A 12881-nucleotide genomic window follows, 5' to 3' on the forward strand; every position below is an offset into this window, starting at 1 on the left:
TCTGCCTACTTGTGATCTCTGTCAAATAAACAAATAAAATCTTTAAAAAAAAATTGGGGTGGGGGAAGGAAGGTATTACCAGGAGTATAAAAAATGCAAATGGGGCACCTGAGTAGCTCAGTTGTTAAGCGTCTGCCTTCGGCTCAGGTCATGATCCCTGGGTCCTGGGATCGAGCCCCATGTCAGGCTCCCTGCTTGGTGGGAAGCCTGCTTCTCCCTCTCCTGTTTCCCTTGTGTTCCCTCTCTCTCTGTCAAATAAATAAATAAAATCTTTTAAAAAGGAAATAGCTTCTGTGCATTCTGCAACCCCCCACCCCAAAATGCCATTGATTTTTGGTGGTGGTTCCCCATGACTTCCCAGAGAGCTGCCTTGTTCTTGTTTCTGAGAGCCAACGCCCCACTGTATGAGGTTTACTATGATTGATGTAACCGGTTCCCTGTTAGTGGGGTGTTGAAAGCAGCGCTGGGTCCCCGTGGGTCTCTGGGACTGTAGCCACAGCGCTGCTGCCAGGGGCTCTGGGCCATCTTACGTGCCTTTGGTGGGGTGCTCGGCAAAGTCCTGTCTCCTTCCCCCCTCGACCTGCTCCCAGGTGATATGTTCTGTCTTCCTTCCAGCCTCACTTTTGTGGCTGTCTTGGAGATTGGGCATGGTTAGACTGCAATCTCTTTCTACTTTCCCTGCTTCTTGAGGGCTAGCTCATTCTTTATCTCGGAGTCTAGCACAGGGCATTCCTATGGTGGGTCTCGGGCTCCCGTCGTGAGCTTAACGGAAGGACTGCTGGACGGTAGGGGTCGGTGGGTACTTCCCAAAGGATTGAATTCTAAGTGCTCTTTGAGGTGACCACTTCCCCATAGCCTCAGGGTTCCCCTGTCCAGTGTAGGCTGCTCCTGGTGCCAGAGTCAGACTCGTGGTTCATTGGCAGCTGGTGTGAGATGATTTGGCTTCGGATTTAGTCACTCTTAGATGACCCATGTCACTCACTGCTGGAGGTCTCAGCTGTTTTCTTAATACCTCTCACCCTGTGGCGGGCTTGAAATGCATAGGAACACAGCCTTTATTTTATTTTATTTTTTATTTTTTTTAAGATTTTATTTATTTATTTGACAGACAGATCACAAGGAGGCAGAGAGACAGGCATAGAGAGAGGGGGAAGCTGGGTCCTTGCTGAGCAGAGAGCCCGACGAGAGGCTCCATCCCAGGACCCCGGGATCACGACCCGAGCTGAAGGCAGAGGCTTTAACCCACTGAGCCACCCAGGTGCCCGGAACATAGCTTTTATTATGCGGATACATGGCACTGGTGTTCTCTGTCCTGTCCAAGTGCCGGCTGAAGAAGCCACTTTAATGCCTGGAGCAGTCCTGAGAAGTCTTTTCCTGGCCGTGCCCTGCTGGCCACCTGCCACTTCTTGGGGCAGATGGGTGTCCTGCACCCTAGGTTGGGGCTATGGTCTGCTGAGACCCAGTGACTGGGCCTTGGGGGGTCGTTTTCTCTGGAGTCGCATGAAGACTCTGAAACAGCCTGGCAGGCTGGCATCATGTTATGGGAGACCCTGTTATTTCCGAACCAGGCTGGCCCTCTCCTGGAGTCAGAAATCGGTCCAGCCAACTGGCCAGGCTCTGCAGAGCGAAAGGCGAATCATCATTCATTCAGCAGAGATTTGTGTGCATGACATTCTGGAGGACGTGAATGTGAATGAGACAGGTCTTCCTCCTTTAGGGAGCAGGTAACAGTGGCGAGGAAGTTGAAGCTAGTTCCCAAAGAGGCTTTGCCTTGGTCCAGGAACCGAGAGAAATGTTTGGGCCCTGGCTTGGGGCAGACCCGGGACTGTAGTTGTGTTGTTCTCCAGCAACAGTTGTGGCTGGGCAGGCTTCTTTGCCTCTAAAATGGTGAGAGGATAGTAGCGATCTCCCTTCTGAGCCGGACCCAAGAGAGGCTTGGGAAACACTCAGCCTGGTGGCTGATAACAGTAACTTCTTCACAAGAGAAAAAAAAAAAAAAGACAGCTAATACTACTATTGCTCTTTGGGGGCTGAGATAAACTTTGAAGGAATCTTCATGTTACAAATAAACTTACATTTTATAGATCTTTCTGCTTTGCCTTGGTTAAGGGTTTGGAACCTAACTTAACCTCATAGAAGTGTCTTCTTCCTTTCTTTGGAAAAACTGGTGGCTGTCTATTCTCTTCACTTAGTGGTGGGGAGGAGGGGATGAGAAGGAGGATGGCTGGATTCTGCTGATCTCCGCTCTCGGTCCAGTCATGGAGTGAGTTTCTGAATGCCCAGAGGCATCAATCTTGACCTGGTAGTGAACTAAAACTTCAGGAAACTAAAATCAAGCAGAATTATTTAAGATGAGTCAGACATCCTTAATCAGGCTCTCTGAGAATCTCTGCTTTAAATAATTTATTTCATGAGTAATTATTTTGTGCCTTTGAGGAAGTCATTGTACTAAGCACTGCAGGGTACATATAACTTTTGCCTTCCAGAGTTTTATTCCCTTTAGGTGCAATAAGTCACACATACGTGTGTTTTTAAAGTAAAAGGCAGAGACTTTGCCTTATAATGAACAATAAGATTAGCTGTCCTTTATTGATTACTTTAGAGAGAGAGGAGGAAGCAGGCTCCCCGCCCAGCAGAGAGCCAGATGCGGGACTTGATTCCAGGACCCTGAGATCATGACCTGAGGCGAAGGCAGAGGCTTTAACCCACTGAGCCACCCAGGCGCCCCTTTTATTGATTACTTTAATATTTGCTATCATACCAGGCACTTTAGACACTATCTTACAAACTCAGGAGTGTCCTGTGAGGACGGTGCTGTTTTCCTTCATAGTGGAGGGAACTGAGGCACTGAGAGCCCAAGGACATGTAGCTAGTCAGGATTGGAGCTAGAGGTCTCCATCGAAAGGGGGGGCAGGTAGAATATGGGCCTTCTGAGAAAGAAGAGAGGCTTCTGTTTTGCAGGCGTGGGAGACAGATCGAGGAAATTTTTGTGAAAAAGTGGCATTTGAATTGGGGTTTAAAGGATGGCTAGGGTTTGAGGTCCAGCATAGGAAAGAGCTTTGAGGAGGAGCAGGTGAGGGAATGCAGACCATGGCAGTGTGGCTCCTTTGTTCCCCCTTGCTGTCTTTTTTCACTTAGAGTGAAGTTGGCTTTGTGAATTTCACAGTTGAGCTAGGGAGACACATGACTTCCACATGACAGAAGTGTGGCTGCAGTCAGGAAAGGTTAAACTCTGCTTGACCTTGGACTCTTCTGTAATCCGGGACGGGAGGAGAATCATAGGGTCTGGAGCAGCCGGGAGGAGGTCTGGCCAGATTGTGGAAATTCAGATGGGCCTTGAAAAATGGGTGGGATTTTAAGAGGAGAGAAGAGGAGTAAATGTTTAGGCATAAGGAATAATAGCAAAAACAGGACCCTAGAATCAGCCAGTTGCAGAGCTTGAAAGAGCTTCTCTCTCAGGAGCCTTCAGGGAGGTCTTTCACTGGAGGGATGGGTAGCCCCCCAAAAGGTAGACAGCAAGGAGTGGGGGGTGGTTAGGAAAGCATAGGACAGAGGCCTCCCAGCAGCTCCTTTGTGCAAGAGCAGAGCCTGGTTTAATCTGGGGCAGGACATGTGGAATGGACACCCTTCTTGGGTGGCTGGACAGGAATTCTAGGCAGCAACGGTGGGAGGGCAGGAGAAGCTGCTGTCATCCAGCACCAGGAAGGTGAACGATGACCCCTCCCCTCAGCAGAGCGTGGTCTTATCTTAGGCCTTCTAATCATCCCCCTTCTGCAGGGATCTCTGGCTGTGCCACCAGCCTCTCAGTGCGTAGTGTCCTCACATTTCATTGGGGGATTGTAGTGTGATTGGATCTGGGGTCCCCGGGAATGTGCAGGTTTCCAGAAGGGAACAGCATTTTGAGGAGTGAACGTAAGGAGGTCCTTTTTTTTGGAGTGCACGAGTCGCTGATGCATGGCGAAGCTTCTGACATGGGATGGTCAGAGAGGATCTCAGTAAGCTGAGGGTTAGACTTAGGGGTATTGTTTTTGAGGAGGGGATGAGATGACCAAGTGGAGCCACCTAGAGCCTTGTGGTGTATTCTGACCTTACCAGCACATAGCTGAGCAAGTTAGAAGGAGCCTCCCACGGGGCGCCTGCGTGGCTCAGTTGGTTAAGCGGCTACTGTTGGCTCAGGTCGTGATCCCAGGGTCCTGGTATCGAGCCGCGTATTGGGCTCCCTGCTCAATAGGATTCTGCTTCTCCTTCTCCCTCTGACTCTCTCTCTCTCTCTCTCTCAAAAAAAAAGGGGGGGGTAGCCTCCTGGATGCTGGCCCTCACTCATCCTCATTGCAGGGCCAAAGTGGGGAGTCCTGACGGGGCATGAGGGAGGCGCACGTAGGCCAGCCGCTGCACCGAAAGGGAGTCTGTTGCAGGACAAAAGCTTGCTTGTTCAGCTAGCCAATCTTCACTGAGGCCATATCTTGTGCCAGACACTGTGCCTGATGGTGGCCGATAGCATAGCCATGGTCCTGTCCGTTTCAGCTGTCTGCTTGCTGGGTCTGATCCCCTGGAGGTGTGCTAGAACCGTCCTTGGCTACCACTTTATTTGTGGAGGGGCGGGTGTGTATTTCTTTTCATTCTTTATTTTTATTTCCTTGACAGATAAAGCCACAGACCCAAGCGTGTCAGAACAGGATTGGTCCGCTATCCAGAATTTCTGTGACCAGGTGAACACCGATCCGAATGGGTAAGGTGACCTTCACACACATGCACTTGACTCAGGATACCTCAGACAAAGAACATGCTTCAGTCTCTTGGGTCTGTTTGACCTAAGAGAAAGAAAGTGAGGCTTTCTTTCCTTTTTTTTTTTTTTTTCTCCATGATCTGAGAACATTATTTTCCTGGAGATAGCAAATGGGGGAAAAAATGGAGTGTTCTAAGTGACTAATGCTGAGGAGACCCCTGAATGTTAGGCATAGAATGTAGCTAGGTTATGTGGCAGTGCAAAAGACATCAGTGTGTTCTCTATAATTTAAGTGTCCTCTTTCTTAAGAAAATGTAGGAAAAGGGAGAGATTTTGTGGGTTTCTGGTTTTGTTTTGTTTTTAATATTATTTCTGTTTCCAAAGCATCTGGATGGGAACTGAAGAATCATGCCAGGCATCCACATGTTTAATCTACATGTTGCTGCGTAGTCAGCATCTCGAACTGAGTGAAAAGTTTGATCACACTTTCTACTCCAGTGTGTACTGAGTGTTTGTCATCTAACAGGGTCTACTGCTCATGACCTCGTTACACACAGGTCTGGCCCTGAGCGTACAGCTTGAAGTTGTAGGGGTGGGTTGGCTGCGGGGAGGAGGATGGCAGGTGGTCTAGCTGCAGCAGGGGTGGGCGGGCCTCCTTCAGAGGCAGGTGTGTGGGCTATGTGCCTGTCACTCCACCTCTGCTTTGGGACCCGTGCTTCTGGAAGAGGCGACGTGACAGAGTGTACTAAGCCATACCAGTTGGTTTCTTCCTCTCCACCCACAGCCCAGGTCTCTCTGTTTTCCCTTAGCCCAACCCACGCGCCTTGGCTCCTAGCCCACAAGATCCAGTCTCCGCAAGAGAAAGAAGCTCTTTATGCCTTAACGGTGAGTTTGGCTTGGCCCTTCGCTTAAGTTTTCCTCCTGTGCAGCTAGAGAGCGCTGGACCCCAGGCCTGTTGCACGTGCTAGAGAGTGTCCGATAGTGAGTTCTGCACTCGGGTGGCCCCATCCTAGGTCTGTTTTGAGAAAGCAGCAATTGAACCTGCTTTGGGGGAAGAGAAGGCTTTCTTTCCCTTCATCTTCCAGAGACCAGGGCTGGTGGGTTCAGGTGCCACACGTAGCGGGGGCCTGACGGCTCACACGAACGAGTGAGCTGCTGGGCGAGGATGGAAACCCTGGAGAGCGCGAGGCTGGTGTGCGGAGGGCAGCTGTGGAACAGGACCACTTGGGCCCAGTGTTGCTAAAACTTTGCTTTCCAGGAGAAATCAGAAATCCAGATTTTTTTTAATCTGTTCTCAGAGTTTATCAATGTTTGTGACTAATTGTAAATGTTAAACAAGAGTGTGGACCAAAGAAGATGTGTGCAGGCCCGTCTTGCCACTTGAGTGCCAGCCAGTAGCCTCTGGCTTAATAGTCCTTGTGCGCTACAGATCAGGTTTCTGCCTCTGAGCAGGGCGGCATTCTCTAGCCAGTGTCTCCTGCCCCCGTGGTCTCCTTAAAAGGTGGGGCGGCCTGAGGGTGCACCCCACTGAGCTTTCTCCTGGGCACAGACCTGGCGTTTATAGCCAGATCAGATAGGCAGGTAGCATTTTTTCTTCATCTGAAAATGTCACCCTTCCTCAAACTTCAGTGCCTTTGTCGTCTTGAGGAAACACTAGCCATGATTCCAGCAGACATTCATCGGCTGTGAGATGAGCCCTGAAGCCAGTGGTTTTCCCTTTCCTCATGGGGCTCCTGTGTCCGTGCAGGTGCTGGAGATGTGTGTGAACCACTGTGGGGAGAAGTTCCACAACGAGGTGGCCAAATTCCGCTTCCTGAATGAGCTGATCAAAGTGTTGTCCCCGAAGGTGAGCAGCCTGGGCTTGGCTGTACTGCACTTGCTCACTGTGCTGTACCTACCCCAGCCTCCAGACCCTGTGCGCCTTCTTGGTCCAGAGCTAGGCCTGCTCACAACAGAGCCTGCCGGCTGATCTCTGGTTTGCGACAGAGCAGAGGGGATGGCCTGCACGTGACAGCTTTCCTCTTGTTGGTTTGTAACCTCGGGATCTTCCCAGGTGTGATCTGAAATTGAACATGACGCTTGTCCTGGGTGGCGGCAAGGCAAGGTGGTGGCAGGACTCCACCCCTGCCACATCTTCAGTGATATAGAGGCCTTAAGGGGGTTCGGTGAGAGGTACTGTGTAGGTGTTCCCCACACCACATCGCTATTTCATGGCCGTGTCCACATTCCAAGGACAGCAGAAGGGGTGAGAAACCTTAGTTTGCCCAAGTCCGCTCACAGGTCAACTGGCAGTCACGTCTTTCTCAATGGCCTTCCCCCAACACTCTCCAACGTCTAGGATGCTGGTCATGTTCGTCAGCTGAGTCCTGCCTTTGGTTGTCAGCATTTTCATATTCTCCCTTTAAAGATGGCTTTGGGGTGGCTGACCTAGAAGGGTGAGGAACTCAAGCTTGAGGACAGGTTTTCTGGTGGTGATGGCAAGAGATACCAGGTGTGGCTTTCAGTTTTATGTCCCTTCTTGCCTGCCCTCTGCATCTTTTCTCCCAGCCCCTGTTGTAGCAACACCGTTCTCAGGTGCCTAACATGGATGGAGCCTTTCTTCGCTACTTCGCAGTAATTCTCTGATATCAGCTATAGGTCCTATAGTTCAGTTCATTTCATTTCTGCCACTAACTACCCAGAGTTATTATAGACCCTACACATGAAGGGCTCGGTCCTACCTGGACCTGCCTCCATCACATACCAGCAAGGGGTCTCAGGTGCCCCCAGGCTACTTCCTGCACTCTGACTAACTACAAATTCAGGGGTTCCCATGACTCCCTCCATAGTTTCATAATTCACTGGAAGGACTCACAAAAGATAGGAAAGCACAATACTCACTATTATCCTTTTGCTGTAAAGGATGTAAGTGCAAGAGATCCATGGACCAAAGTTTTGGGGGGAGCAGAGTTTCCATACCACCCTCCCAGAACTCCATGTGTTCTAACCAGGAGGCTCCCCAAAGATCCTTGTTTGTGAGTTATTATCTGAAGTTATGTAGGCATTTTGATTAAATCACTAGCTAGGCTTGGGTGCCTTGGTGGCTCAGTTGGTTAAGCGACTGCCTTCAGTTCAGGTCATGATCCTGGAGTCCTGGGATCAAGTCCCACATCGGGCTCCCAGCTCCATGGGGAGTCTGCTTCTCCCTCTGACCTCCCTTCTCATGCCCTCTCACTCTGTCTCTCTGTCTCTCTCTCTCTCTGAAATAAATAAATAAAATCTTAAAAAAAAAAAATCATTAGCTAGGATTGAATGCCATCTCCAGCCCCCGCCCCTCCTGGGAGTTGGGTTGAAAAGTTCCAACCCTGTTGTGTGGTGGGTTTTTCTGAAGTGGCCAGTCTCTCCCTTGAAACTAAGTGCCCACCATGAATGGTGAACGTAAACTCACATGTGGTCCAAGGGAGCTCATGGTGAATAACAAAAGCTATTCCTAAAACTCAGGACATTCCAGGGGTTTTTGAAACTGTGCTGGGAACTAGAGATAAAGACCAGATATATTTTAATGATCTTGCCTCATTCAAAAACTGAGTGTCCCCTGTGGCTCTAACCTAGCCCAGTGTACGGTGGGCTTCACTTGAGCAGTTATGGAGGTTGACTCCTGGAAACCCAGAAGGCACCCTGGGGCTGGGCACCAGGCGGTTTGGTCTCTCTTGCCACCCATCGCCACCAGCCTGGGGTAGCTCGCTTCCCTGGACCTCAGCGGCCATCTCTGCCGTGGTAGCATGTGCTGGCTAAGTCCTTTCCAGCTCTATAATTCTTTCCTTTTTATTTTCAGTACCTGGGGTCCTGGACCACAGAAAAGGTTAAAGGAAGAGTCATCGAAATACTCTTCAGTTGGACTGTCTGGTTTCCAGAGGATGTCAAGATCCGCGATGCTTACCAGATGCTGAAGAAACAGGGTCAGACTCCATGGCTTACATTGCATTTCCTCGTCACAGTCGTTCTGGTTTTTTGTGTGCTTTGTGGTTTTCTCGGTGAAAGCTGGGCATCTTGCGTAGGACAGTAGAGTCTTAGACAAATTATTTTTTTAAAGATTGTTTTATTTTATTTTTTTTAAGATTTTATTTATTTATTTGGCAGAGAGAGGTATCACAAGTAGGCAGAGAGGCAGGCAGAGAGAGGGGGGAAGCAGGCTCCCTGCTGAGCAGAGAGCCTGATGTGGGGCTGGATCCCAGGACCCTGAGATCATGACCTGAGCTGAAGGCAGAGGCTTAACCCACTGAGCCACCCAGGTGCACTAAAGATTGTTTCATTTTTTAAAAAACTTTATTCACTTATTTGAGAGAGAGCATGAGTGGATGGGATGGGGAGAGGGAGAAGTGTGGGGGTCGATCCCAGGACACTGGGATCATGACCTCAGCTGAAGGCAGATGCTTAACAGCTGTGTCTCCAGGTCTCGGTAGCACCTGTTTGTGATCCTGCCCCTCCCCCAGGGCCACAAGGCTTTCTTTTCTGTTTGGAAGCTACAGTCTGTTCCCACAGCCGAGGAGTGCAGGGTTTGTTGTCCTTTCCCAGCATTTGAAGGTGCTTGTTCTGGAGGAGAGAGGACGGAAGTGGGACGGCAGGCCTTACCCATGTCTTTGCATGAGTGCCTGGTGAGGCCTTGTGAAGAGCCTGTTGCTCCTGCGCTGGGGTGGGCCTCAGAGGTTCTGTGTTCTCTCACCTGCCCACTCCAGCCTGTAAACAATTGAGAAACAACTTTATCTGAATTTTTCGCCTTGGTGTTGCCTTCCGTCTTTCCTCGGAGGCCCTGCCTTCCCTTAGATTTCAGGTTGTTCTTGGCCCTGTAATTTCCGCTGTGATGGATTCGGGAAAAGTTGTAGATCTGTAGGTTGTCCAGTGCTGTGTTGTTGGGGGTAGAGTCACGCTGTTTGTACCTCTCTGTGTCCTGAGCAGAAGTTGGGAGTCCACAGAGCCTTGTAGAAGAGGGAACCTGGATGGGGCACCTGGGTGGTTCAGTCGTTAAGCGTCTGTCTTCAGCTCAGGTCATGACTAGGTCCTGGGATTGAGCCCCACATTGGGCTCCCTGTGGGAGGCCTGCTAATCCCTGTCCCTTTGCCTGCTTGTGCTTCCTCTCTTGCTGTCTCTCTCTGTCAAATAAAAAATCAAATCTTTTTAAAAAAAAAAGGAACCTGTATTCAGGATGGACTGTTTTTCTCCATCACATGTACTCACTGTTGTTGAGAGGGTCGTGGCTTCTACAGTAATTTTTGGGCCCTGGGAGGTTACGTATCTGCATGTAATGATCAGTGTTCTTATAGCATCAGGCCCATGTCCCACTAACCTTAGGGTCTGGTGCTGATCTCACTTGGTTGGTTCTGATGTCCCTGTCTTGTGCTGGTTCCTTGAAGTCAGCTGAGGGAGGATGCAGAGGCTTGGTCATACCCTGGGTCTGTCCCTTTAAGGTCATTGACAGTGTTTTCCCAGTGGGACATCAGGAACTAGGAGTTTCTGGACTTGATGCTGCTTCCTACTGAAGTCAATGGGTACCCATAACCATATCTTAACTTCTAGGAATCGTAAAGCAAGACCCTAAACTACCAGTGGATAAAATTTTGCCTCCACCTTCTCCCTGGCCCAAGAGCTCTATCTTCGATGCTGATGAAGAAAAGTCCAAGGTAAGGAGCCCCTCTCTGACCTTGGTGGCAGCAGACCCCTTCTTTTAGTGATTTTCCTGAAATATCCCCTGGGATGTGCTCTGATCCCTGAACCAAAGTTGGGGGGGATGTGAGGAGGTGGGTTAGTGAGTTCTTTCTGGAGCAGGCTCTTAGAGTGGTAGCATAAGGTCTGGATTTTTTTTTTTTCCTATGGATGGGCCAAATAGTAAATGTCATGTTAATGTACCCTCTACCTTATCTGTACGAGCATTCCTGAGGGAAGGAAGGTACAAAAGGATAACCCAGGTGGGCAAGGTGGATGGTTGGTTGTATTCAGTGTATGTGTGGTATTGGGGGAAGATGGTGGAAAGAATTGGTTGTGTGTTCGCTCAAATATTTTCTTTAGTGCCAGTAAGCCTGATCCTACCCATCTTCCTTCTGCTACCATCTCCAGTAATTGTTGCTCCTCAGACATCAGGAAGGAGAGGGATGAAGAACGGGGGATAGCTTTAGAGTGCCTCTGCATGGGGAGAGGGCCTTTGAGCACTGGTGGTGGCCATGTGTTTGGACATTATTACCATTCTTGGTCACTCACAGGGTCTGGGAAATGAGTACCAGGGAAGCTCCAGGCAGTGTAGCGACAGAGGCTTGGGGACCCTCTGCCTCTAACTGCACCCCTGAGCTGCACCCTCCCGTGGACCTCGAGGTTCAGTGGCCGTGGGGTCAGAACAAGCAGGATTATGTTAGGTTCTTTGCTGTCTTTCCCTCTGGTTCCTCTCCTGCCGGTGCCTTTCAGACGCAGAGGGTAGGAAGAGGAGGGATGGCACGGCCTTTGGAGAAAGAGAGAATCCTCTGTCACCTGGGGCAAGCTACTGAGATGCTCTGGGCTTCAGTATAGCCTTTACTGCATCAGTGAAGACTGAGTGACTCCCACGGGCATGGCATTCTGCTAGATCACCGAGGTGTATCAGAGGGTGCCTGGCCCAGGACAGCCTCAGCATTAGTGACATTTTGGGCCAGATAATTTTCCTGCTGGGGACTGTCCTGTTGAGAGTAGGGAGTTTACAGTATCCCGGCCTCTACCCGCTGGATGCCAGAAGCACTCCAGTTGTTGTGACAATCAGAAAGGTCTCCAGTCTTTGCCAGATGTCTCCTGGGGGCTGTCTTTTCCACCTTCCTACCCTGTTGAAACCCAGGGGTCTGTGGGGAGAGTCCTAATACCTCCATGGCCTCACTGTGAGGCCTTGGGAAGAGAACGCGTGGAAAGTCCGCACTCTGTGTTGAGGCTACTGCACTGGGCCATCTGACACTGGGGGGGCGGCGTCTCACCGGCTCCTGTTCACCCCGCAGCTTCTGACGAGGCTTCTGAAGAGCAACCACCCGGAGGATCTTCAGGCTGCAAACAGGCTGATCAAGAATCTGGTCAAGGAGGTGGGCGTTTTTCCACGGGGCTCTGCAGAAACAGCATTTGACACCACCGTGTGTGCGCTGGAGGGAGTGGGTGTGCAGTTGGCCGAGGAGAGTGGTGTCCTCTGGGCCCAGAAGGGGGATACAGTTGTGGGCTCCCTGAAGGGCAGCAGGACGGTGAGGGGAAGCAGAAATCCTGCTCTGCACTTTCCAAGTACTTCTGTGTGAGAGCCCCAAGCATTTCATAGACCCCAATGTCTGTCCCAGTGACAGAGTCCAGTTTGGGAATCTGGTTTTCAGGGGGTTTAAAGCTGGTAGTACGAAGCAGTAGCTCACCTGGTCCCTGGACTGCATTGCCTTTTGCAGGAATTCTGGGCTCAGCGTTTCCTTCGCCACTGAGTGAACACTCCCGCCCACTCAGTGTTCCAGTGACTTCCCTGAGCCCACCAGCTCCGCGCCTCTTTTCCGTCCCTCGCTCACGCATTGTCCAGGCCTTTGCTCCTCACCTCCATCCTCTCTCTTCTAAAAGGAGCAAGAGAAATCCGAGAAGGTGTCGAAGAGAGTCAGTGCTGTGGAGGAGGTACGGAGCCACGTGAAGGTGCTGCAGGAAATGCTGAGCGTGTACCGCCGGCCCGGGCAGGCCCCGCCGGACCAGGAGGCCTTGCAGGTACCGGTTTTACAAAATCAATTCAAGTAGAATTGAGTGTAACTGACATATTAGAAATTGCACGTATTTCAAGCATATTCGATGTGTTTTGACATGTGTGTGTCCATGATGCCACCATCACAATCAAGAGAGTAAACATGTCCCTCACCCCCTAGAATTTCCTCATCCCCCTGGGTTAGCCCTCCCCTCCTTTCCTGTCTCCACATCCTCCAAGCAACCATTGCCTTGCTGCGTGATCTGATTAGTTTATACTTCCTAGACTTGTATGAAAGGAACAATAGTTTTCTTTCCTTCTTCCTCTTTTTATCTTTCTGGCTTCTCCCTCTAGCTTCTCCCTCTTGGCATAACGGAGATCCATTCGTGGCGTGTGTATCAGTAGTTTGCTTTTTATCGTTGAGTGGTATTCTATTGTGTGTATTACAATATGTCCATCTTTTGATAGATA

At 50.3% G+C, this 12881-nt stretch overlaps 1 protein-coding gene across 2 annotated transcripts in view; it reads left to right on the forward strand.

The window, feature by feature from the left end:
• The window catches only part of GGA2 (golgi associated, gamma adaptin ear containing, ARF binding protein 2), a 34011-nt gene that overhangs the window by 3604 nt on the left and 17526 nt on the right, over window positions 1-12881 (forward strand). The window contains exons 1-8 of one of the 2 annotated variants that reach the window (XM_080831680.1): window positions 3239-3304; window positions 4645-4729; window positions 5536-5611; window positions 6474-6572; window positions 8541-8664; window positions 10280-10383; window positions 11713-11793; window positions 12299-12436. In XM_080831680.1, coding sequence (XP_080687806.1) covers window positions 6483-6572; window positions 8541-8664; window positions 10280-10383; window positions 11713-11793; window positions 12299-12436 — 537 coding nt within the window. In that variant the 5' untranslated portion in view covers window positions 3239-3304; window positions 4645-4729; window positions 5536-5611; window positions 6474-6482. Of the gene's footprint in view, window positions 1-3238; window positions 3305-4644; window positions 4730-5535; window positions 5612-6473; window positions 6573-8540; window positions 8665-10279; window positions 10384-11712; window positions 11794-12298; window positions 12437-12881 lie in introns of those variants that run through there. The other variant, XM_080831679.1, reaches the window with a different exon arrangement.

The sequence above is a fragment of the Martes martes genome, assembly GCF_963455335.1.
Source record: "Martes martes genome assembly, contig: SUPER_18_unloc_1, whole genome shotgun sequence".
NCBI classification, from domain to species: Eukaryota; Metazoa; Chordata; class Mammalia; order Carnivora; family Mustelidae; genus Martes; species Martes martes.